Source organism: Lutra lutra, chromosome 13, assembly GCF_902655055.1.
Source record: "Lutra lutra chromosome 13, mLutLut1.2, whole genome shotgun sequence".
Taxonomy (NCBI): domain Eukaryota; kingdom Metazoa; phylum Chordata; class Mammalia; order Carnivora; family Mustelidae; genus Lutra; species Lutra lutra.
Genome location: NC_062290.1, coordinates 58304826 through 58328714, shown reverse-complemented (window position 1 = coordinate 58328714; position 23889 = coordinate 58304826). Strand labels below are relative to the sequence as shown.

At 48.5% G+C, this 23889-nt stretch overlaps 1 protein-coding gene across 1 annotated transcript in view; it reads right to left on the bottom strand.

Annotated features, from left to right (window-relative positions):
• The window catches only part of LOC125082978 (dynein axonemal intermediate chain 1-like), a 40883-nt gene that overhangs the window by 14823 nt on the left and 2171 nt on the right, over positions 1 to 23889 (bottom strand). Inside the window, exons 2-11 of the mRNA XM_047698888.1 lie at positions 21164 to 21254; positions 20900 to 20980; positions 18701 to 18827; positions 18311 to 18432; positions 17949 to 18068; positions 16883 to 16942; positions 15098 to 15232; positions 12076 to 12160; positions 8806 to 8923; positions 8494 to 8537 (exon numbers count right to left, since the gene is read on the bottom strand). Coding sequence (XP_047554844.1) covers positions 8494 to 8537; positions 8806 to 8923; positions 12076 to 12160; positions 15098 to 15232; positions 16883 to 16942; positions 17949 to 18068; positions 18311 to 18432; positions 18701 to 18827; positions 20900 to 20980; positions 21164 to 21254 — 983 coding nt within the window. The remainder of the gene's footprint in view (positions 1 to 8493; positions 8538 to 8805; positions 8924 to 12075; positions 12161 to 15097; positions 15233 to 16882; positions 16943 to 17948; positions 18069 to 18310; positions 18433 to 18700; positions 18828 to 20899; positions 20981 to 21163; positions 21255 to 23889) is intronic.

Sequence of the window (23889 nt, the reverse complement as noted above, 5' to 3'; positions counted from 1 at the left end):
CCAAGAGCCCCACGTGCAACTGACTGTGCCCCCCACCCCCAGCACCCCTCTGTCTTATCTCTAATGCTGCCCCTTACTCGAGGGAGTAGGTACCTGGGCTGTGTTCCCTGGGCTCTGGGGATGCATTCGGACCCAGTTACCAGATAGTCCCACCCCAGGCACTCTGCAAACAGTGTTTACTGGGAGCCAGGACTAGAGAGCAGGAAGCAGCCAGGAGCTAGACTGGCCTTCGGTGGGTCGAGTTGGAAACTGAGACAAGCTGGCATGCCCACCAGAGCAGTTCTCTATGGGAAACCTCGCAAAGGAGGTTTCATGTGCCAGGAGGGAGTTGCTTTCCCAAGTGGAAGGTGCAGGATCCAACTGGAGCCCTGGGAAGGGCACACAGTGGTTGAGGAAGGAAAGTGTTTCTGCTCTGGAGAAAGCAAGTCTCTCACGAAGAGGAGGAGCTGGGGGCTTCCAAAGCCAGGTGGGTCACCCTATGTCTGACGCCACCTCAAAGCCAGTAGAAACAGGCCTTCAGATGGTGTGGGGAGCTGGCCATCCCTCAGCCTGTAGGGCTCATCCTGGGTGGGCCCCGAGGGCTGAGCCTATAAGGGAGAAATCTGCAGCTGCTGAAGGAAGGTCTCTGTCCCCCGCAGATCGCAAAGGGCTCGAACTGGGCAGAATGAGAGTCATTTGTAGCTCTTTTTGTTCATCCCACAAGTCCTGACTGGGCCTCCCATCGGGCTGGACCCTGGCAGGGACAGAGACACTCCACTGGAGATGTGGGCGGGCCCCCAGCAGCACCGGGTGCTAGGAGAGAGACAGACCCTCATGGGGTAGGGAGCGGTAACCGCCAGGACACTGGGGATCTACCGACGCCCTTAATGTGCAGTCTGTCCTCGATGCTGGGCGAGTCTGGCAGAGGCTGGGTGGGCAGGGGAGTGGGCAAGCAAACAAGCGAATGGAAGGGTGAGTAGGCGGTGACTGACTCTTGGGCTGGGGACTCAGATGCTCCTCTTATTTCACCAAGGGGCCAAGGCGGGTATGACCCTCACACTTGGTCCTGCTGTGGCACAGGACCTGTCCCCTCAAGGGACAGCAGTGACCCCCCCCCCAACCCTGCATGCATACAGTCTTCATGACCAGTGAAACTAGAAAAGAGGGTAAGAAACCCTAGGCTAGATTAATAACTCCGTAGTAAGGACATTTCTGACCTGCTCACAGGACCACTGAGATTGGAGGCTGGGGCTTTGGCTCCCGATTTTTATAGATGGGTAAACTGGGACCAGAAGAGAGGAAACCATGTGCCCGGCTCCTTCAGACCCATCACATGGTGTTTGCCTCGTGCAGTATTTTGTTTATAGCTGAAGTTATACCTCACTGATCTGGTCTTTATGTGGAGGTGGAGAAAGGAAGGGGAAAGCAGACCTAAGGGGTGGTGGCGACTGGCAAAGCCAGTCCAGTCTCTCCAGAATCTGGACTAGAGAATGTGTAAGGGACAAGGCAGTCACAAACTATTTGGGGAGACTTCTGGTAGAGAGAAGCATGGACTTCAAGAGACAGGGACACAGAGAGCAATCAGTCACACTAAGTCCTTAGGTCCTGCCTGAATTCCCAGGCCACATGCAACCCGACAATGAGCCTCTGCTTCTTAGTTCACCCCTGGTGGCCTCTTACTTGCAACCAAATGAGCCCTCCTAACATAAAGATCATGATTCCATTCCATCCCTTTCCTTTCCTTTCTCTCTCCCTTCCTCCTTTTCTCCCTAACTTTCTCTCTTTCTTCCTTCCTCTTTTTCCCTTTCCCTTTCTTTCTCTCTCTCTTTCAGTAAGCTCTATACCCAACATGGGGCTTGAACTCACAGCCCTGAGATGAGGAGTCTTGTATCATGTTCCACCAACTGAGCCAATCAGGCACCCCAAGATCACAGTTTCTAATCATGGCTAGACTATGTGTTTCCTGAATTCCGATCCAAGGTTCTGTCTGCCAAACCACAGCAGGAAAACACAGAAAACTCTCATTTAACTGGGGCTTCCTCTCCACTCCATCTTATTCTATGATGTTCTCATCACAGGGCTGATTCCAGTGGCACCTGTGAGACCTACTTCATTCTCTGAGTACACCCAGTGTGACATCATAGGCCAAACCTCCAACAGTACCAGCATGAGATCATCATCTTGTCTTCCAGAAGTCCTAAAATGACATCACTATTCAAGTCACCGGGGACCCCCCACATGATATCATCGCTCAGGTAACCCACAGTCCTAGTGACTTGTCTAGTCATCATTGCCCAGCGATCCAGCATATCCAGTATGATATCACCAACAAGGTCACCAGCAGCATAGTACATCATTGCTCAGCTCTCCAACATTCCCAGTACGATGCCACCCACCGGGAGTCCCAACACAACATTGGCATCAAGGGGTCATCTAGAGTGTTTCAGTTCCCAGTGGAGACTAGAATCCCATCAGGCTCAAGGCTTACAGAGCCCTGGCCTCTGAGCCCTGGGGTATTTTGTCCTGAATACCACAGACTCCCTGGTTCCTCAAAGTAGGACTGGAGGGTCCAATGACACAGATGGGAGCCCCAACCCCACACTCCATTATATAAAGAGACAGAGACTCTGAAGTCTGGGGCCAGTGAGGAATTCCAGTTTCCTCCAGGCTTCAGGATTTCAGTAAGTCAATGTGGCCAGGTAGAAGGAGCAGAGGAGGAAAGAGAGAAGAAAAGGAGGAGGAGGAGGAAGAGAGAAACCACCCAGTCTGTGACTCTGAGACAGAGGGAGAGGGCTGCACACCTGGCCTTAGCTCCACTTTATGCCCTTGCCCTTCTCCAGGAAGCCTTCCAGATCATTCAGCCTCTCCTCGTGTGGGCCCCCTCTGCTCGTCTCTACCTGTATGTCATTATTACAGGTAGTCATGCACGGGCCTTTTCCTCAGCCTGCCCCAAAGGCTCCACAAAGGATGGAGTGAGCATGACTTAGCCCAGCAGGTTTACTCTCTTCGTTGGGAGGGTTCCCTCTTTCTTCCCCTGTTCTGCTGGATAATCTCTAAAACCTCCCTGACTCTGACCCTCTATGATCCACAACAATCAGGGAAAGAGAGTCAAACTCTGTATAGAGTCTGATCTGGCAGTTGTCAGAAAGCCGTACTCTCAGAGGTGGAGGGGCTCAATTCCACCCCGACCAAACTCTCCCTCCCTCGGCTCTGCGGTAGCCCCTGGCAGTTATGCCCAATGAAGAGCAAGGATGGATGTCTTCTTGAACTGCATCCACTGGGGGGATAAGGGGGGGGCTTGCTCAGTCCCAGAGCTCTACCCCTGCCCTGAAGTAATGACTCTAGATCACAGGGGGCTGCTCTGGAGAGTTCTGGCTGTCAGGAGAAGGGTGGGCTCTTGCTCGGGATTCAGGGAAGGAAAGGGAGACAAAGGGCATGTTGGGGTGCTGGGCTAAAGCCAGGTCAGAGGGAAGTAGATGCCAAGCTGCAGAGACAGGCTACCGAGCCAGCCTCAGACAGCAGGCCTCCCCTCTCCTACTGTGGCTTTCCAAATGAGGCCAGCCCAAGGTGGACTCCAAGGCAGCCGCCGTTTAACGATTCCCTTATTAAGTCATGCAAGGGGCATTTGGAGGGGAGCTGCATAGGCAGAATAACACCACCTTCGATGTTCATGTCCTAATCCCTCAAACCCATAACTATGTTACTGAGCAGGCAAAAGGGATTTCGCAGCTCTAATTAAGTTAAAGACCTTGAGATTATCTTGCATTATGTGAGTGGACTTAATGTAATCACAGAGGTTCTTATAAGGGAAAGAGGGAGGCAGGAGAGTCAGAGAAGGAGGTGGAGAATAGAAGCAGATGTCAGAATAATGCAATTGCTGGCTGGAAGGGGGCCACAAGCCATTGAATGTGGGCAGCTTCTAGAAGCTGGAGAAGGTAAGGACATGGATGTTGCCCATGAGCCTCCAAAAGGAATGAAGCCGTGCTGACAACTGACTTCAGCTCAGCAAAATCCACTTTAGACTTCTGACCCCAGAACTGTGAAATAATAGAGATGGGTGTTGTTTTAAGCCATTATGTTTGTAGAAATTTGTTACAGTAGCAATGAGAAAAATATGTCGTAGGCATTCTGGGAAGTTTGACCCAAGCTCTACTTCAAGGAACGAGAGGGAGAAGCCCCAGAGATGATAGCTTTTCCTGGGATGAGTTGGAAACCCTGTCTCTAGAAGTCTGGCGGGGGGAGGGGGGTTGGGTGCCATGATCCCCAGCTCTTCTAATAACAATCATGAAACCCTCCCTCTACTTCCCACACCCACCCTGCCACCTTGCACTCCAGAAACAGAAATGCCCCGTGGATTAGGATTTTCACAGTCTCCAAAGGCAGGGGACTATCCCAGGGGTCACCAGGAAAGGGCATCAGTGCTAAAGGGTTCCAAACCTCCAGCCTGGCCCAGAGGCCGTGGTGCCAGGCTGGGTTCAGCCTCTCAGGTAACTGGGCTTTTCTGAGCACTTTCCTCCGATGAGAAGTCATATTTAAGAAGTGTGGGAAATAAGAGCAAGGCCTTGGAGACAGAATACATCAAGCGGGACATTTAATTTGATTTAGGGAAAATTAGGCAAACATTTGAGAACCTAAATAACTAACCAGTAATTAAACTAACAACGGGAATGCCCTTGCACTAGAACCCGGCAAGCATGGTGGCCTTTATGGACTGTATTTACAAAGAGACCTGACAACATAATTAGTCCTGTAAATTTTACACAGCCTGCAGCTGAGGAGTGATGGATTTTGCATGTGGAGGATGAACGGGGAGAAATGAGGTAGATGAATTTCCATTTTCAATAAATGAAATTAACACTGCTTAATTAGTGAAGCTGACAAATAAATGATCAGGAAAGATTTAAATCCCTATGAGTGTGTCTCTGGCCGCGGCAAGCTCAGAGACAGACCAGGATGTGGTGGGACAGAGGGGGAAAGGGTTCCGTGTGGGGACTCAGGGCCTGACTTTGGCTCCTCTTGAGGGCTGCCCCCAGAGGGAGGCCAGGCTGAGGGACAGCTGACTCCTCTTTCTTTCTTAGATGTGGCCCACTGAGTGGCTTCCCCCTCATCTCTGTGTGAGCTGATCAGGACCACACAGAGGGCCCAGGATCTCTTCCACCATCCCCGCCCAACAGACCATGAGGAGTTCCCATTTCCCTGCTATCAAGTGGCTGATGGGCTGGAAAGGACCCCTTCAGTGCCACAGGCTGACATAATTGTATCTCTGCTTTGCCCCGTGGGCTGTCCCTTCCTAGACTTCTTTCCCTTGGCCTCCGGCTTTCCTCCATCTGCTTTCACCTGCTCACGGCCTTTCTCCACTCTGCTGAGAATGCGGAGCCTGGACTCAGGGGCAGCCCAGTCTTTGCTTTCTATGCAGCTTGAGGTGCCCCCATCCCTGCATCCTCCCTGGCACCCACGCAGGGAAGGCAGATGCAAATATTTCTGTGCTATTGCGGGCAAGTGCCTGGACCCCCTTTTCCTTACCTACTTGCCCTTGGCCTGGCCTGGCTCCAGCCAGCCTGCTCTGTGCTCAAATAGGAGACTGGCCCCAGTCCTTCTTAGATATGAGCCTACCGCCGCCAAAGTCCTTTTTAGCTGGATTATAGAATAAATGTCTGGGAATGCCAGGCAAAAAGAGTCCTGGGCTGAGCTCATCAGGATCCAACCCAAATTCTCACTCCAGTGTTTGTAGGAGGCAAAGGCTGATGCTAGGAGGCTGGCATCGGAAGTTTCCCCAGACAGTGTGCTGGACGCTGGTGAGCCAGCCGCTCCTCTCAGTGACCTCATCAGTGACCAGGGTGCCCTTCGCCTGCCTCAGCTTCGCCCTTTTTCTTCCAAGGGGGCATCTGGGCACTGGAGAGCACAGGACTCCCAGAGGTGACCTCAGAAGTGAACGCAGGAGCCCTTCTGAGTCCCACCTCAGCCTGGCTCAGTTCAGGCCTCTGCGGAGATATGGAGGGCCCTGGGCCATTTTCAGCTCACTTTCTTTTGGCTCTTTCCTTATCAGCCTTTGAAACATTCTCAGGACTTTCTTAGCTTACAAACAAAAGAACTCTGAAAAAAACTTACTCCACATCATATTTCTCTAGCCATTGCCCAGCCTCACTGACAGATTCCCAGAAGTCCCAGTATTCACTCTTGCCATTGTCCCACCTTGGTCACGCCCATGGGCAAGCTGGTCAGTAACCCTGTGCCTGCGGAGGCCCCAGCCCATAGTACCCCTGCTACTCCTGGGCCTGTGCTCTAGAGGAGGTAGGGGCCTTGTCTGGTTCTCCTCCATCCCCATAGCCCCCTCTCTCCGCTTGGGTCCCCTGAGAGTCCTGCAGGAAAGCTAGGGGACAGAATGACAGGCTGTCCTTTATTTATTTTTTTTTTTTTAGATTTTAATTATTTATTTGACAGAGATCACAAGTAGGCAGAGAGGGAGACAGAGAGAGGGGAAGGAAAGCAGGCTCCCTGCCTAGCAGAGCCGGATGTGGGGCTCCATCCCAGGACCCTGGGTTCATGACCTGAGCCGAAGGCAGAGGCTTTAAACCACTGAGCCACCCAGGTGCCCCCAGGCTGGTCCTTTATATGTGGGTGGTTCCTAGAGTTCACAGGGCACGTTTGCTTTTCTTTTTGGTGAGTCTAGCAATGTCCTGGGGTGAAGATCCAGCAGGTGTCAGCCTCTTCAGGCTACCAATAAGGAAGCCAAGGCTCAGAGCAGCTTCTGGCCCCAGGTCTCACCACCGGGCGGTAGCCCTTCGGCCAGAAGTTCTACAATGGACTGATGCTGCCCAGGCGTGTAAATGCGGCCAGCAAGGGACAAAGAGAACCTCCCTGGGTGAGTGCTTGCCTGAAGGAGGCTCCTGGGCCAGCCAGGCTTGGAGTCCTCCATGCCTGAGGGCTGGGTTACTTTTCTCCACTGCTCCTGGCTAAAGCGGCCGCTGGGGACAGCCTCTGCCTGAACCCAACCAGCTGACCCTGCTTCTGGCCCTGCATGGGAGGAGGATGGGGCTAGACCTGAGCCAGTGTCCCCTCCCACCTGCTAGGGAGCCTGCCTCAGCCCAGCTTCAGTCCTGGGCAGAGAGCCTGAGCCAACAGCAGCCTCATAGGGGGTCCACACCCACTCCTGGGAGGGCCAGCCCAGCCCCCAGGCCCTGTTCCAGGCCCAGTAGCTGCAGCAGAAGGGGAGGAATGTGCTAGCTCCCTGCCAGAAGGGGAGGGTGCTTCCAGCCTGGCAGCAGCCCACCCTCAGGAGTAGGGACACAAAGTGGGCATTTAGGGCATCCTCAAAGGCAGCACAGACCACGAGACTGGGAGCAGCTCCAAGGTCTCCTCCCTGAGAGGAATAATAAACACCAACCCCTCCTTGCCCTCCCTCCTACCCCCCAGCCTGAGGGAAAGAATGGGCCGGGTGCACAGGCGGTCTGAGGGGCAGAGACCAGGAGCCTGCACGTCTGCCAGCCAGCAGAAGCTTGGAGAATGGAAGGGTTTTTTCTGTTCATAGATGCTGATTCTCCCAGCCAGAGAACAGGCCGTTAGCGGGGGGGAGGGGGGGGGAGCTTCTGCTAACATGAAGTGTGGGGCCCTCTCCCGTTAGGAAGGGGGAATGTCCAGCCCAGCACGGAGGTAGGGGCTTCTTCAGGGAACACAGAATATGAAAGGAAAGCAAAACTACCACACAGTTACCATGGTGCTGCCTCCTGCCTCAGGGATGAGGGCGGACTGGCGGGGGCAGGAACAGCCTGGACAATAGTGGTCTTCCAGGGCCCACAGGCCAAATGATGAACATCAAGCACCTACCTTCCCCCACCCCTGCCTGCTCCAGATCCAGATCAGGAACGTTCCCTCTCCCAGCCTCACCTCTAGTCTTTCCCCAGGTCTGGTCCAGTCCACTTTCTCAAGCTTCCCAAACCTATTTCTCCATTCCTATGCCACAGTCATGGTCCAGGTCCTACCATCTCTTCCTGGGGATCCTCACCAGTCTCCCAAGTGGTTTCCCAGCCCCCAGTCTCATGCCTGCCATTTCCCCCTGCCCTGGTTCTGTCCCTGCCCTTCTTAAATTCCTTCAGTGATTTCTCCTCAGGAGAATGTCATAAAACTCTCCTCAGGAGAATCTCCAAGCTTCTTGGAGTTGTTTACCAAGCCATTCGGGGGCCAACCCTGGCTCCCTCAGCAGCTTTATTTCCTCCCATATCTCTTGTGCCTCCAGACCTTTGCATATGCTGGTTCCTCGGCCAGAAGTGCTCTCCCCTCTTCCTTCACTACAATAAAACCTTTAGGGCTCACTTTGGCATAGTCCTTCACTCAGTGCTAACTGCTGGTATGGTTGTCTGTATTCCCCCATCAGACTGGGAGCCTCTGAAGACAGTGACTAGATCTCAGTCCTCTTATGTCTTTCACACCTCACAAAGAGCTCTCTGCACTGGTGCTTAAGGTCCTTAAGTGTTTGCTGATTGAGTGAGCAAATGAACAAATAGCCAGATTACTTACAGGAACCATGTCCCACTGCAAACAGATCATTGTACTTTGGATTCCTGCAAAAGAAATATGAATCCGTTGGCCCAGGAAATGAACGTGGTTTTCCCAATAGACATGAGCCTTCCCACGAACACTGGTGCCTAACTACACTAAAGACATCTACTATTGACTTTAGAGACATGGGCTGATCGCACAATCCCATAAGAATCCCAGTCCCTTTTTTTCTATAATGCTACGCGTCATCTTCAGAGTGGTTAAGCGCAGTAGAAATGCCCCAGCTCAGGCGCTCAGGGCCTCTGGGTTTGCTGCAATGTCCATACTCACCAGCAGAGGGCGGTGACAGCCAGGCGCTTGGCTTTGTCGTTTTGGAACTTCCAGAGCGGCAGCAGCGTACCCTCCAGGTCTCGGTATTCGTCAGCAGCATCCTCGTAGTACTTAAAATCTTAAACACACCCAGGCTGAATCAGCCCTGGGACTGCCATTTTATGGCAAACCCAGGCCTGCCACTCTCTGTCTGTACCTCCTTGGCCAAAACAGACTCTTGTGTTTCAAAGTGGGAATAGTAATAGTACCTATCTCAAAGGACTGTCGTGAGGATTAATTGTTAATATATGTAAAGTACTTAGAAAAATAGCTGGCACATAGTCAGCTCTCTATATGTTATTGTTACTGTCATCACTGTTATTGGAGGCAATTTACAATAAAGTAGACATGTCCTCTTAGATAAAATCCCAGGTTTGTCCATCTTCACACCCGCTGCTAAGCCCCACTGTGGTGAAGCTGCCTGGATCCCTGAAATGGGTTCTCTGGATTCAAGTTCATCTCCTGCCCTAAATTATCTCTGCTTCCCGTTTCCTCTAACTTAGGTAGAAGCTCCATCTGTCTTGTCATTTGGCTAAATAGAAACCTGGTAATCCTTGACTGATCTCTTTACATCATATCTCATATTGTCCTTCTGATGACTTTTTTTAATCCATTCACTTCTCTCCAAACCCAAAGCCACTGCCCAGGTCCCAAGAACCATCACCTGCATTACTACATCCTCCTCCTAATTGGTATCCCCACCTCCAGTAACTCCTCCTCCAGTGCCCACTCCCCAGAGCTACCAGAATGAGAACAATCAATCACCTCATCACACCACCCCTCCCCCCCACTGAAAACCCCTCAATGACTCTGCTTGTACAGGCTCCCTGGTCAAACCAAGGGTCCAGGCCACGACTGCCATGTCATTTGCAGTCAGGTGTTCACATAACCTCTATATCAAATCGTGTCTAGAATGTTCTGCTCCTCCATCTTCCTGGCAAACTCCCACTAACTGCAGATCCAGATTAAACTCCTTCTCTGTGAGGCCTTCATTTTCTTGTTAAGCAGAATTCATCTCTTCCTCCATTCCAGCCCTGCCTCTTCTCTGCTGAAATGTCTGTCATGCTGTGTTGCTTCTATTGATCCTTTTGCCCGTCTCCCCTACCAGACAGCTCCTGGGGAGCAAGCAGCTTGTTCTAGTCATCTCTGGACCTGCAGTGCCTAGCACAGTGCCAGCCACAGAGCAGACACCCAATGATTGTTCAAAGAACACAATGAAATAAATCACCAGAAGTGAAAAATTTCTCAGTCTTTTTTTCCAAACAGGGGTGACCCATTAGAAAATGAATCCTCTCATCCGACACGGTCAAGGACATGCCTAGGCACTGGCCCAGCCTTGAGGTTGTGGGACCACATTCAAACCTCAAAAATGTCTCGGAACAACAACAAAAAATCAGAGCGATCAGAGGCATGAGCCTTGATCATATAGGAGAGCCCCGAGCTTAGGCTGTCTTTGAAAATACCTCATTTCAGAGAGGAGATTAATTGGTAACACTTTTCTGTTTTCACTTCTTCATGATTAGACTTTCCCTTTGGGAAAAGAGTGTGCAATTAAAAAAATCAAAGTTCAATGCATTTTTATGTGATTGTGTTCTTATAAATGAAAAAGGTTCACCAAGGCCAGTTTCTCCATGGATATTAATCGTGTTTGCAGCCCTTTGGTGGGCTGGTTGCAGAGGCTGGGTTTCAGGAAGCCAAGCTGTGTGAGTGACAAATTCATTCACAGCTGCTGTGTACTTTGACAGCTTTGAAAAGCACTCAAGGTCGTTTTCCAGCCTGAATGATAACAAGGGGGCTTGTTTAGGCTGCTGGTCTTGGCAGCCCTGGTTTCTATGTCCCATGGGTGAGCAATGAGCATCAAGTCACCAAGAAGAGCCCTAGGCTGTCAGCAAAGGAGACCAGCCAGCAGTGAGGAGCTGCCAACTTTGGGGAGGCAGCTGCTCCAAATAAATGCACAACCTCTTAGGGAAATACAAGCCACTTGGGAATGTGCTGTTCATGCCATGGGAAGGATTCTGTTTCCCTGGCTCTGTCAAAGACACCAGAATTTCCCAGGCCCCCAGGATTTAAGCATTTCTGAATCAATCTCTTTCTTCACTTCATCACTAATTAATCACCAGCATAGACTTATTGAATGTTTACTTGAAATGTCTCTTCAAGCTCAGTGGCTCTGTAGCCTTGCACTGGAGCACTTAGGCTATAGATCCAAAGGGCCTGTGTTCAAGTCCCAGTGGCTCCACTCACTCCTCATACTGGCTGTGGTTGTGAACAAGTGGCAATGGCCCAAATTTCTCACCTATGAAATGGAGAGAATAATGGTATTCACCCAATAGCGTGGAAGTCAGGATGATGTAAAGTAATATGTGTAAGTTGCATAGCACAATGTCCAGTACCTGGGCCTTTCCCAGGGAATGCTGATGCTGGCTTTTCACAATTATAACTGCTTCCTTTTCTTTACCCCTGCAAAAGGTGGGATGAGGCCCATTCTACCCCTCAGCTGAACCTCACCTTCGTCTCTGTCCCTGTATTCTGCCCCATTGCATCCTTCTCCAGCTGACCTCTCACTGGACTGTGTTGCTGCCTGGACAGGACCTTTGAACTCTCTGCAGAAAAGCTCAGATTCCCTGAGATAGTCCAGGCCCTGTAGCCTGGACTCCAACCATCTCTGTAGCCTGAACTCTCACTACTTTCCAACAAACCCCTGCTTGAGTCACTGAGTCTGCTGCCCTTTGTCCTCAGAGTCCATTCCAATTTGTTTTTACCACCGAGTGACTGCTTATGCTGTTCCTTTCCCAGAATATCTTCCCTTTTGCTAATCTCCCATTCAGACTCTGCTTATCCCTTGGCACCTAGCTTAGCCCTCCCTTCTGCCTTCCTTGACTGCTGCCACTCATTCCTCATTTCCCTTCCTCCATTCCTGAGGATCCCCAGAGCTGTTTCAGTCTGCATTCTAGCATTTATGTTGTCCCCAAGCTGGACACAGTAGAGACAAGAATAAGGAAGCACTTGTGAGCGAAGGGTGTGTGTGTGTGTGGCAGAGGGAGAGGGAGTAGGAGAGAAGCGGACTCCCTCCTGAGCACAGAGCCCGTAGGGCTTGATCCCAGGAACCTGAAATCATGACCCAAGCCAAAATCAAGAGTCAGATGCTCCACCAACTGAGCACCCAGGCGCCCCCTGAGGAATTCTTTTAATACAAGCAGTAAGAGTAGTTGCCAGCACGTTAAATCTTACCTTGAGCAACATCATCATATGTGTTCTGGTTGACCATCCGCTCCACAATTTTAGCAGCCTGAGTCACTTTGGTGATGTCATCACTCTGTGGAGATACAGAGGTCACAGGTCTTCATAGCTAGCTCCTGCAGAGCTTATGCCTCAAGCCACAGCCCAGAGGTGCAATTGTCTCTCTGACACCACCCACCCAAGATAGCTCTGTAAAGAAATCTCTTCATGCCTCAAGGAGCAGCTCATGTCACCACCCCCTTTTGGGAATGCCCAGCTCATATGTGGCATAAGGAGTCTGCACTGCCATACTTGGCTCCTGGGCACAGCCTGCCTCATGATCTTTCATTCTGAACTTGTTCTGGTGAAGGCATATCTTGGTGTACAACACGGGACTTTGGAGAGAGCCCAGGAAGGGTATTGGAGGGAAGAACGGAAAAGAGAAGGTAAGAGTCTTCTTTAGTGGAGACAGAAAGGTTTCATCATCTCAGACAATGACAAAGACTCTCATTAAAGGCCTCAGATAGCTTCTGATCCAACTTATTTAGTCAAGAGTTGAGGAAGAGATAGAACCCAGAGAGGGGACAGAGATATGCTTGTACATAGGGAGTATGAGGCAGAAGCAACTCCTAACCCAAGGTTTTGTCCAGGTGCAACCCTCAAGGTGCTCAAGAAGGCCAGGCCCATGGCTCTTGAAAATGATATTTCCTAGGAGTGTTGGCATCAGGAAGAGGATGGCTTCTGGAGATACACAGACCTGCATTCCCTTCCCATTCTGTGGATTAGGAGCCAAGTGGCAACTTTAGTTAAGTTACCTAACTTCTACTATACTAGCAACTGTACACGATCTTGGGTTCTCACAACAATCTTGCAAAGTAAGTATCAGTAGGATGTCTTTACCAATGAGGAAACAGGCCAGAAGAACCCAGCTAATAAGTAGCAAAGACAGGATCTAAACTCAACTCTGTGGACTCCAGGTATCATGCCCACAGCCCCATGGAGAAAGCCAGTCCTTCACTAGCCTGACCACCTTTGCCTGGTCCTGGCAGACTCAAGGTTTTAGATGTGCTCTGAGGACAGTGTGGTGGACTGCTGTCTCCCTCGTTCTGGATACTATGCTACTTGAGCAGACATAGCTCTTCATTATTTCTGACTAAACTTGTGGCTTCTGAGTCCTTTCTCCCCTTCCTGTCCTAATCTTTCAGACCAGACAAGCTTACATTCATTTCTATACATTCATCCAAATCATTAATGAGACAGAAACCTGAAATCTATCATTGCAGACCTTCCTATAGGGTATCAATGAGTTGTTCTGCTTTCTCCCCTCCCATGCACTTGAGTTTTATATCAAACTCATCAGATGCAGGTCCCTGAAAAAAGGTGTCACTCTGTTCATACGCCGGGCCTGAGCAAAGGGCCACTCAATTCTACAGACAGCCAGGCCCAGTACTTGGGATTCCCAGTTAAAGCTCGATTCCCTTGTGTAGAGGTTTCACACTAAGGTGTTCACTGGTGTTGGGGGTATCTTACACCCCACAATGTCCTGCCACCACTGTAGCTTCTTGGTGCAGAGGACTGGAATCTACCTGCATCACAGCCTTCAATGTCAACCAAGCTGGAAGAATCCAGCGTAGTCCCCCTTCCCTGGGCACATTAGACACAAAGTCTGATAGACATGTTAGGCACCAAGGGCTTAGACCAAAGGACAGTTTTCAGTCTCAGCCACAGGGACATTTCTTCTGTTCTCTGGGTCCTGGCAGCTACAGTTAAGGTTTCTATAATAATAGTCCTAACACACAGCCTACAGCTAAATCCTTGAAGGATCTTCAAGTGAAACTTGACCCAGGCCAACAGCTCCTCCAAAGCCACTAACCTCTAGGCAACAGTACAGGGGAAATCAAAGGTCTGGATAGGGCAAGCCATGGGGCAAGGACCTCATCTTTCACCTCTGGGTTCCAGTACCCAGCATGATCATGATCACAAGTTTTGGTCTGTAGTTGAATGAAACTGAATTAGAGAAGTTCATATTAAGCCAAAGCAGGGAAGCCTCAAACCTCTCATAAAATGTGACTTTTATCAGGGACATGAAATTGTGTGGAAGTGGGCGTACCTAAGACAAAGCAAAATTTCCTTTAACTGATCTGTCTTCTGTAGCAGAACCACTTCCCAGAGAGCTGTCTGGGAGCTCTCCAAGGTGCTGAACCTAGACTTCGGCTTACTGTGGCCCTCACTTTCCCACTCTATTGCCGGTCAAACTCATCCTGATACCCATACTGTGACTCTGGCTCCCGACCCAGCTTTCTCTCCGTTGGAAGGGACAAAAGTGGCCTTTCAGCATCTCCCTGTGGTGATCTTCCCTGTGGTGACCTATCACCATAATTTCCATGATGATCCCCAACCTATACTGGCTATACCTACAGTGAGCCCCCCAACCATGACCTCTATAATGACTCCTATATGGTTCTTCGGAGTAAACATCCACCCCAGAATTACCACACCCATTGGCCTGGACGTGCTGGTGACTGTGTATATGTGCTGCCGAAGCGAGCACAGTGCTGGTGACTGTGATCAGCTCTGACTTGCCTTCTGGCCCATAAGACTCACCTAAAAAATTGAACAAATAAAGCCCAAAGACTGAAGGTCAAGAAGAGCAAATCACTCTCCCAAACCTTAGGAGCCCTTGCTCAGGGAGGTGGTGCTTTATTCTTATATCCCACCTCATCCTGAGAAGAATCCTGAGCTCTTTCAAGGTATACTTTGGACTTTCAATAACATTCATGTCTTCTGTTACCCCCCTAGCCCAACAATCCTGAATCCTATAAGACTGGGGAGAAGTATGGAATGCCAGAGGTAGCTCTAGCTCTTCTCACATCTTCCCAAAAGAAAAGAACTATTCATACTTCAGCATTATCACATACACACACACCCCTTAAAGTCTGTGAAGTCCTTCCTGATGGCCAGGTTCCTCACTACCCAGAGACCAAGATCCCACTCAGTCATTCTCTGTGACACAGCCATGAAACCTCCATCAAACCTGGGACTCCATAGATGTCATCTTCCTCATGGTCATCTTCCCCATTTTTTTAGCCACTGGTGTCTTTGCCTTCTCCTTTTCTTTGGTCTTTTCCTGCTTCTTAAGTTCCTCTACATAGGCATCGTAGATCTCCCACTAGGCAAGGGCAAAATGAGAAGGATCATCACACGGCAAAATCTTCATCCAGGCAGCTCCTATTCAGCTTTTAGAGCTTGAGGAATAGACTATGTCAACCCCTGTCACATGCCTCTATAGCATCCTCCACTTGGTCCAGGGTAATTATGTATTCGATGTCTGTCTTCTCTGCTGTCAGCTCTAGGACAAGAATGAAGCTCTCAGGGCACCTCTGGGATGAACGTTCTACTCTGCAGCTTAGAGGCTCAATTGCCAACTAGAGATCAGTATTGCTCCAACCTACAGACCCTGCTAGGCAAAACAAATGGGCAAATATAGGCTAGCTTACATTTTTCTTGGTGATTTATAAGACTCTGAACTAGGACATTTAAAATTTTTTTTTATTTTTATATATTTATTTGACAGAGAGAGAGAGATCACAAGTAGACAGAGAGGCAGGCAGAGAGAAGGGAGAACCAGGCCCCCTGCCGAGCAGAGAGCCCGGTGTGGGGCTCCATCCCAGGACCCCAAGATCATGACCTGAGCTGAAGGCAGAGGCTTAACCCACTGAGCCACCCAGGCGTCCCTGAACTAGGACATTTTAAAAATGTTTCCCCATATAGAGATGTGATAAACTTCACTAGTTCATGTCAGCTATCTACAGCACTGACCAAAACTTCTGAGCATAAAAAGATAAACAAAAGTAAGGGATGGGCACCTGGGTGGCTCAGTCAGTTAAGTGTTTGACTCTTGGTTCAGGTCATGATCTCAGGGTCATAGGATTGAGCACCATGTTGGGCTCCACACTCATTGCCAAGTCTGCTTGAGATTTTCCCTGCCCTCTCACCCTCTGTTCCTCCCCCTGCTTGTGCCCTTTGTCTCTCCCTCTCTCTCTCAAATAAATAAATAAATAAATAAGATCTTAAAAAAATTTAAGGAAACCCTGCTAACTGGATCTGACAGCAAGAGAAGCCCAAGGATAGTGACAAAGGAACCAGCAAGGATCTGGGACTAAAAAACCCCAGATCACATTCTGTGCTCTCCAGAGTTGGGCAGTCACTGCCACCTGGAGGCCAGATAGACACACCTTACAGTAATGAGTCACCCATGGGCCAATACTCCATGCTACAATACAATTCAATGTTTGTTATCTCATTCAGAGCCTTCCAACAATTCTGTGAGGCTGCTTGTTGTCCTCATTTGACAGAGAAACAGTAACTGATAAATTAAGAATGACATGGTTTGCCCAGGATCTTATAGTATGAGCAGCAAAGTTGGCGCCCGAGCTCAGGTCTCCTGGCACCAAATCCTGCCCAAATCAGCATGGCTACCCAGTAGGATTTGAGGGGGAAAGAGAGTCTGCAGGAAAAATGAAGGCTTCTGGAAGGGCAGGTTAAAGTGCTAACGCTTCAGAGTCAGCCTTGGGGTGCCATGGGTTTCAGAGAGTTAGAAACCATGCTTATTTCCCTCTTTGACAGCCTTGCCCTGGGGTTGGGAGCATGTAGCTGATCCAGAGCTCACAGGGTGGGGTCCCACTGTCTCATATCCCTAGTGTTCAAAGCCTAGACAAGTAGCAGGGAGATAGATGGATGCAGAGGACTCTTTGACAAGGATGCATGGGGTGGGTGGCTGGGGTGTGGTGATGAGTTTTAGACTGATCCAGGGACTCACCTGATTGGCTGTGGCTGAAAAGTTTGTCCTAGGAGGAGGCTCCATCTGGCATTCTCGGTCCTAGAGAACAATGACAACAGGAAACCCACAGAAAGCCCTCAAATCCTTCTCACTTAACCCAGCAGTATATCCTTGGGTGAAACATTTCAGTTGGAGCAGAGGGAGGGATGGAACATAGAACTGGGGAAGTAAAGAGGGCCTGAACAAAGGACCAAATGATGGAGTGAAAGCCTCCATTTTCCTTCTAAGCTTCCTTAGAAAAAGCCCAAGCTAGAAATCAGGGGCAATGAAGCCTGATTGTGCCACTTTCAACCAAGAAAAACTCCAAGTGGGGGATGGACAGGTCTCTGGTCAGCCTCCTGATGCAAGACACAGAGGTCAGCCCCTGGTAAGCTACTGGACTAACATCCCTCATCCTGAGAAGGCTTCTCCCTAATACTGGGGTCTCTGCTCCACCAGAGGAATGCATTCCCTCCTCATTATGTACCACCCATATTACTAAATAGGGAGCACACAGCATGATTAGGAGCTTCCAGAAACCCATCCTGTAGACCTCTGTCCTCCATTCATAGGTTGATTTCTGTAAAACACTGTCTTACATACGTGAGTCTCTCCCCTGAAACCCTGAGAGGTTCCTTCAACCTGGTATTCAGGGTTCTCCATACTAGTGAGCCAGGAAACTTTTCTAGCCTTTTCCAGCTAGTCTATCACAGAGAGCATCAACTGCAGTCAAACTGGCTTAGTTCTGCCTCCCTGGCACATTCTGGCCTCCCCTCTGTCCCCCAGATCTTGACCTCTTCTCCAAGGCCCATACGTGTTTCAGTCTCAGTGAAGGGCTCCAGACTCCTTGTTACCCACTCTGAACTCTTTACAAGGAGTTCGAACTCTGAACAGCTTACAAGACCCCCAACACATGTTCCCAGCTCTCCTTGGAGAGATGAACTGTGCTGTGCCTGTCATCCTTCCAGGCTAAGAGCTGCTGGGGCAGGGGTCAAGCCTGTTCCTTCCCTGCCATGCAACAGTACAGAACCAGGAGGTCAAGGGGCTGTGGTGGGGGCTGCTCTACCCGGAGAGGATTGTTTAAGGTCTGTGAGGCCCTCTCACTGAAGTTGAACTTGTTGGTGAGCTTTCGCTCCTTGGGCTGCTTGGGAGTCATCAATTCTTCTTCAGTTGCTTTTGCAGCTGCCTAGAAAAAAAAGACCCACAGGACCAGGGCTCAGCTGTGAGAAGAAGGTGGTGGGGAATCGGGGTGGGGAGAAGTCATGCCCTAGGAGAGTCTGGAGTAGGAGAGGGTGATGATGCCAGAGGCTTGCTACCTACAGCGTCTAACTTCTCACCTGCAGCCCCACCCCCCAACCAGTTAGCCCCGAAGTTTCCATCTGCAGCTGGACCTGGAAGGGGAGGGATGAGAGCGGTTCTGTACTGTACCTCAGTGGCAGGCACATCTGTTTGACTCCCAAGTTCAGTTTCAGCTTCTGTTTCCTTAGGCTCTTCTTCTTCTTCGAGGATTTCGGTTTCTGAAATCACCACCTTGGCAGACTCCTGAGAACCTTGATAAGATACTGCAGATGAATCCAAAGGCCAGGCCTGCTGCCCCGTCCCCTGGCAGGGCAAGGCTCTCTTGGTTTCTGCCTTTGAGGCCTCAGCTACCCCAGGGTCCTCACAGCTTAATTCCCAGACCGCAGCAGGGCCGCCAGCTGTGGGGCTTCATGTAAGCAGAAGCTCTGCAAAGTTATGGCTTAGTATCCGCTCCCTAGGATGACCACAGAAAGGAACCTGGGCTCTGGGCCTCCACTTCCTGCCGGCCCCGAGGCCTACCTGCTGCTAACTCATCACGGTAGTGCTGCCGCCGTCCTTCATCCGAGTCTTTGGGGATCAGGTTCCCAACCTGGCTGAAGTGAACTGCCAGTTGGTTCACCACGCCAATAAGCTTATACGTGCCTTCCTAAGAGGATAGGGGGCTGAGTCAGACCAGGGGTCCCAAAAGTGCTGGAGTGAGAATGCAATCTGCCTTCATTCTATAAGGATTAACATGGTCCATCTGTTAACGAGATATATATAGATAGATATCCCCAAATGTTCAGTTAACCGGAAGTTTTCATTACATTCCAGCTTAAGAAGAGGAGACAATGGGGCACCTGGGTGGCTCAGTGGGTTAAAGCCCCTGCTTTCAGCTCAGGTCATGATCTCAGGGTCCTGAGATGAAGCCCCGCTTTGGGCTCTCTGCTCAGCAAGGAGCCTGCTTCCCTTCCTCTCTCTCTGCCTGCCTCTCTGCCTACTTGTGATGTCTGTCTGTCAAATGAATAAATAAAATCTTAAAAAAAAAAAAGAAGAGGAGGCAAACGAAAGATGTTTTTTCTTTTACGTTCTCATCAAAGACATATTTTTAAATTGTCTTTTCTTTAACTTTGAATAGTTCTGGACTTGCCTATCACTGGCTCTCACATCCATGCCGAGGTATCCTCGTGTACCTGTCTCACCACAGAGCTGAGACAGGTCACACATAGTAATCAGACACACCTGGCCTGACCTTCTCCACACTGTTATTAGTGGATGTGAGGACTGGATAGATTCTCAGAGATACCCCCAATCCCCAATCCTCCTGTTCCAAACAAGGGGCCCAGACATCTAGAAAAGGTTTTGAGTTTGGCCCTTATCCAGGTCATACAGCAAATGAGAAGCAGGGTTCAGCTTAAAATCCAGGCAACCTTGTTCATTCCTTCTTCAACAAATAATTTTTTTTAAGATTATTTATTTATTTGACAGAGAGAGAGAGAGAGAGAGAGGTCACAAGCAGACAGAGAGGCAGGCAGAGAGAGAGGGGGAAGCAGGCTCCCCGCCGAGCAGAGAGCCCGATGCGGGGCTCCATCCCAGGACCCTGAGACCACAACCTGAGCTGAAGGCAGAGGCTTAAACCACTGAGCCACCCAGGTGCCCCTTCAACAAATAATTTTTAAGCAGACGCTGTACAACATGCCAAGTATTTTCCAGGTTCCAGGGATATAAGCTTAGCAAAAGCAGATGTGATCCCTGTTTTTCATAGGGTCTATTAGTCTGGGTCCCCTACCTAGCTTCCTTATTGAAAAGCATCCTAGTTGTACCATTGACTTTGACACCAGGTTTCCTTCCTTCCTTCTATCTTTCTTTCTTTCTCTTTTAAAAGATTTTATTTATTTATTTGACAGAGAGAGCAATCACAAGTAGGCAGAGAGGCAGGCAGAGAGAGAGGGGGAAGCAGGCTCCCTGCCCACAGAGAGCCCGAGGTGGACCTTGATCCCAGGATCCTGAGATCATGACCTGAGCAGAAGGCAGAGGCTTAACCCACTGAGCCACCCAGGCACCCCTCCTTCCTTCTTTCAAAACATTTCTTCTCAACCCTTTTCAAGTCACATAGAAATTATTACATTTGTATGACATATAGGGGTAATTCTAAAGAGGAGAAGCTCTAGAGAGGAACCCAGCCCATGTGCTCTGACTGAACCAAACCCACCTACCCCTGGAGGGCTGAAAGAATTACTATTTCCGCACATAGGTTGGGATGCTCTGCCTTACACAGTCACCACAAAGCCCTTGTCTCAGGAACTCAGATGGTTGGGAGGATGAAACAGTGTGGCAGCTAAGAACAGGGTTTGTGGTTGTGGGCAGAATGGATTCAAATCCTGATTCTGTCCCCTATTTTCTGCATGACCTTGGGCTTACCACTCTAAGCCTTGATTTTTTTTCATCTGTAAAATGAGGATAATACTATCTAATTTTCAGGATAGTTGTAAGTTTTAAAAATAATTAAAATAATTTATTAACACAGTGTCTGACATGTAATAAGTACTCATTAAGACTGTAAGGGAGATTAGTAAAGAAATTTTTGAAATCTCTGGAAAAGTCCATGTAAAATTTCAAGGTTCCAGCCAAAGACCAAGTTTAAAGATGGTCTCTAATAGCGGAGAGGCTTTTGCAGAATAGCAAGTCCCTGCCAAGCCAAGGGGTACCCAGAGGCCCCCACCCCGGGGGGAGACTTACTTTGAAGCTGTACCTGACGATGTTCTGGGGTGCGTGTGGGTTGTTGGCGGTCAGAATGCGGGTGAACTCTTCCTTTAGCTCCTGAGGGAGAGAAATACCCAGAGGGTCCTACATGGAGGGCCCCACCACCTCTTCTGGTACTTGGGGTACCAGCAGACATCTCACACCCAGGCTCTGTGCAGGAGGCTAATCATTACCGTGCAAGAGCACATCTCTGAGGCTGGAGGAGGTGGAAGGGGCAAGGGCGGGACGCGCCTGACTCACCGCATCGGTCAGCTCCAGCTGGTCAGGGGGTCTGACTGTGGCTTTGGACTGGGCCCATTCATCTGCTCCTTCCCCCACATCAGTCCTGAATCTTCATCCTGGTCAAAACCCCATGTGAGGTCAGCAAGCAGAGCAGCCAGAAGCCGCTTCATTCACAAATCCTCCCAGAGGCCAAGCCCTGCCCCCACATGGAGACTACAGAATGCACAATAGACCACTCATGAAAGAGTCCGAAGGAGCTGCTAGGGCTGGAGTTCTCACTGCCTGGAGGATGTTGGCCACCTCAGCCCTTGGAGTCAGGGGTTAGCTGGAACATTGTGGTGAGTCTCAGAGAGACCGTCAGATTGCTGCCAAAAAACCAAGGACTAGAACTTTCTCCTTTCCCTAATAGATGGCTAAACACCTTGCCAAAGTGGCCTATGGCATACCTAAAAAAAAAAAAAAATCACCCCTATAATAGCAAAAATAGCAGAAAAAACCCCCAAAGAATCCAATTTTTCACTTAAAACTCCTGAAAACAATGGGGCCCCTGGGTGGCTCAGTTGGTTGAGCAACCGAGTCTTGGTTTCAGCTCAGGTCATGACCTCAGGATCGTGAGATGCAGCCCCACAGCAGGCTCTGCACAGTGGGGAGTCTGCTTGGGATTCTCCTTCCCTCTACCCTGGCTTGTGCTCACTCTCTCGCTTTCTTTCTCACAAATGACAAAGAAAGAAATAAATCTTTAAAAAAAAAAAAAAAAACTATTGAAAACTAAAACAACAAAAACCCAAAATAAAGAGACCCCTCAACCAAATGAAATTAATATTGTGTTGATGAGGTTATGGGAAAATTGATAACCATAAATTAACACAATCTTTCTTTTTCCTTTTTCCTTTTTTTCTTTCTCTCTCTCTCTTTTCTTTTCTTTCCTTTTCTTTGTTTTTCTTTTTTTCTTCTTTCTTTCGCCCTTCCTTCCTCCCTTTCTTTCTCTCTCTCTTTCTTTCTTTCTCTTTTCCTATTTCCATAAATAGTTTTATTGGGACCCAACCACTCTCATTCATCTATGTATTATCTTTTGCTGCTTTTGCCCTACAAGCAAAGTTGAGTAGTTGTACGTGAGACCATACGGCCTACACAACCTAAGATATTTGCTGTCTGGCACTTTACGGATAAAATGTGCCCACCCTCGAGGTACATGACTAAACAGTCGAGTTGCTGTAGTGTTCTGTAGAATTAGATCAGTTTTCTTATCTTTATGTTAATAGTTTTTTCTATTGTGGCAGACTACAGTTTCTGTATGTTTTGGAACAGAATTTTAGAGTTAACCTCTCTTTTCTACTGTGAAAGATAGAAGATATTTATTTATTCCTCAAAAACATGACTTTGGTGCCCTGTTGATGAGCAGGTCAGTCTAACAATTTTGGTGACTTTTTTTATTTCAAGTTCTTATTTAGATTCTAGTTAGTTAACATACATGGCAATATTGGTTTCGGGTGGAGAATTTAGTGATTCATCACTTACATGTAACACCCAATGCTCATCACAAATGCCTTCCTTAATACCCATCACCCATTTAGCCCATTCCTGGCCCACCTCCTTCCAGCAACCCTCAGTTTGTTCTCCATTGTTAAGATTCGTTTATGGTTCGCTTTCCTCTCGCTCTCTTTTTCCCCCTTCCCCTATGTTCATCTGTTTTGTTTCTTAAATTCCACATATGAGTGAAATAATGTGGTATTTGTCTTTCTCTGACTGACTTATTTCACTCAGCATAATATCCTCTAGTTCCACCTGCGTTGTTGCAAATGGCAAGATTTCATTCTTTTCAATGGCTGAGTAATATTCCATTTTATATATACACTCCACATCTTCTTTATCTATTCATCAGTTGATAGACATTTGGGCTCTTTCTATAATTTGGCTGTTGTGGACATTGCTGCTATAAACATCGGGGTGCATGTGCCCCTTCAAATCAAGGACAGCCTTTCTAAAGAACAATTTGGAAATATTTCTCAAAAGCCTAAAAAATATTTATACTCTTTGACTAAAGTTTTTATGTGTAGGACTTTATATTAAAGAAATAACCACAACCATAGACATGCCCAGAGATTTAAATGCATGAGTGTTTATGGGAGAATTGATCATAATAGTGAAAAAGAAGAAACAGTTAAATGTCCAATAATGGGGCATGGTTGAACAAATTATGGTACGGCCTTAAGGAACATATGGTGAAATGTTGTACAGTAATTTTAAATGATGCTATAAAAGTATCTTTATTGGCAATGGAAAGTACTCAAATATATTATGTAAAAAGCAGATTATAAAATAACATACAGTTTGATTCCATTTAAAAATAAATACATATAATTTTTATATATGCACAGAAATATCTGAAAGGATATAACATCATGTATTAACCAAGAGGTTTCCTGCAATGGTGGATTTAAGGGGGATTTTAACATTCTTTTTGCTCATTTGAATTTTCTAAAAAACATATAGCTAATATTTTCAATGGAAAACAATGCTGTTAGCTTCTTGCTGAGAGCCTGCAGTGGGCTCAGCACTTACTCTCTTCCTGGCTCCTCTGCCCACACTGATGCTCTGAAAAAAAGAACAGAAACAAGAGGTAATTCATAGACAAATTTCTGCAGGATCATCAGAAATAGTATTATAGACAGGGAGGCTTCTGCCCAGAGACCTCAAAGATAGTGGACATCGAGCTTTCCTAAGTTTTTTTTTTTTTCTTTAAT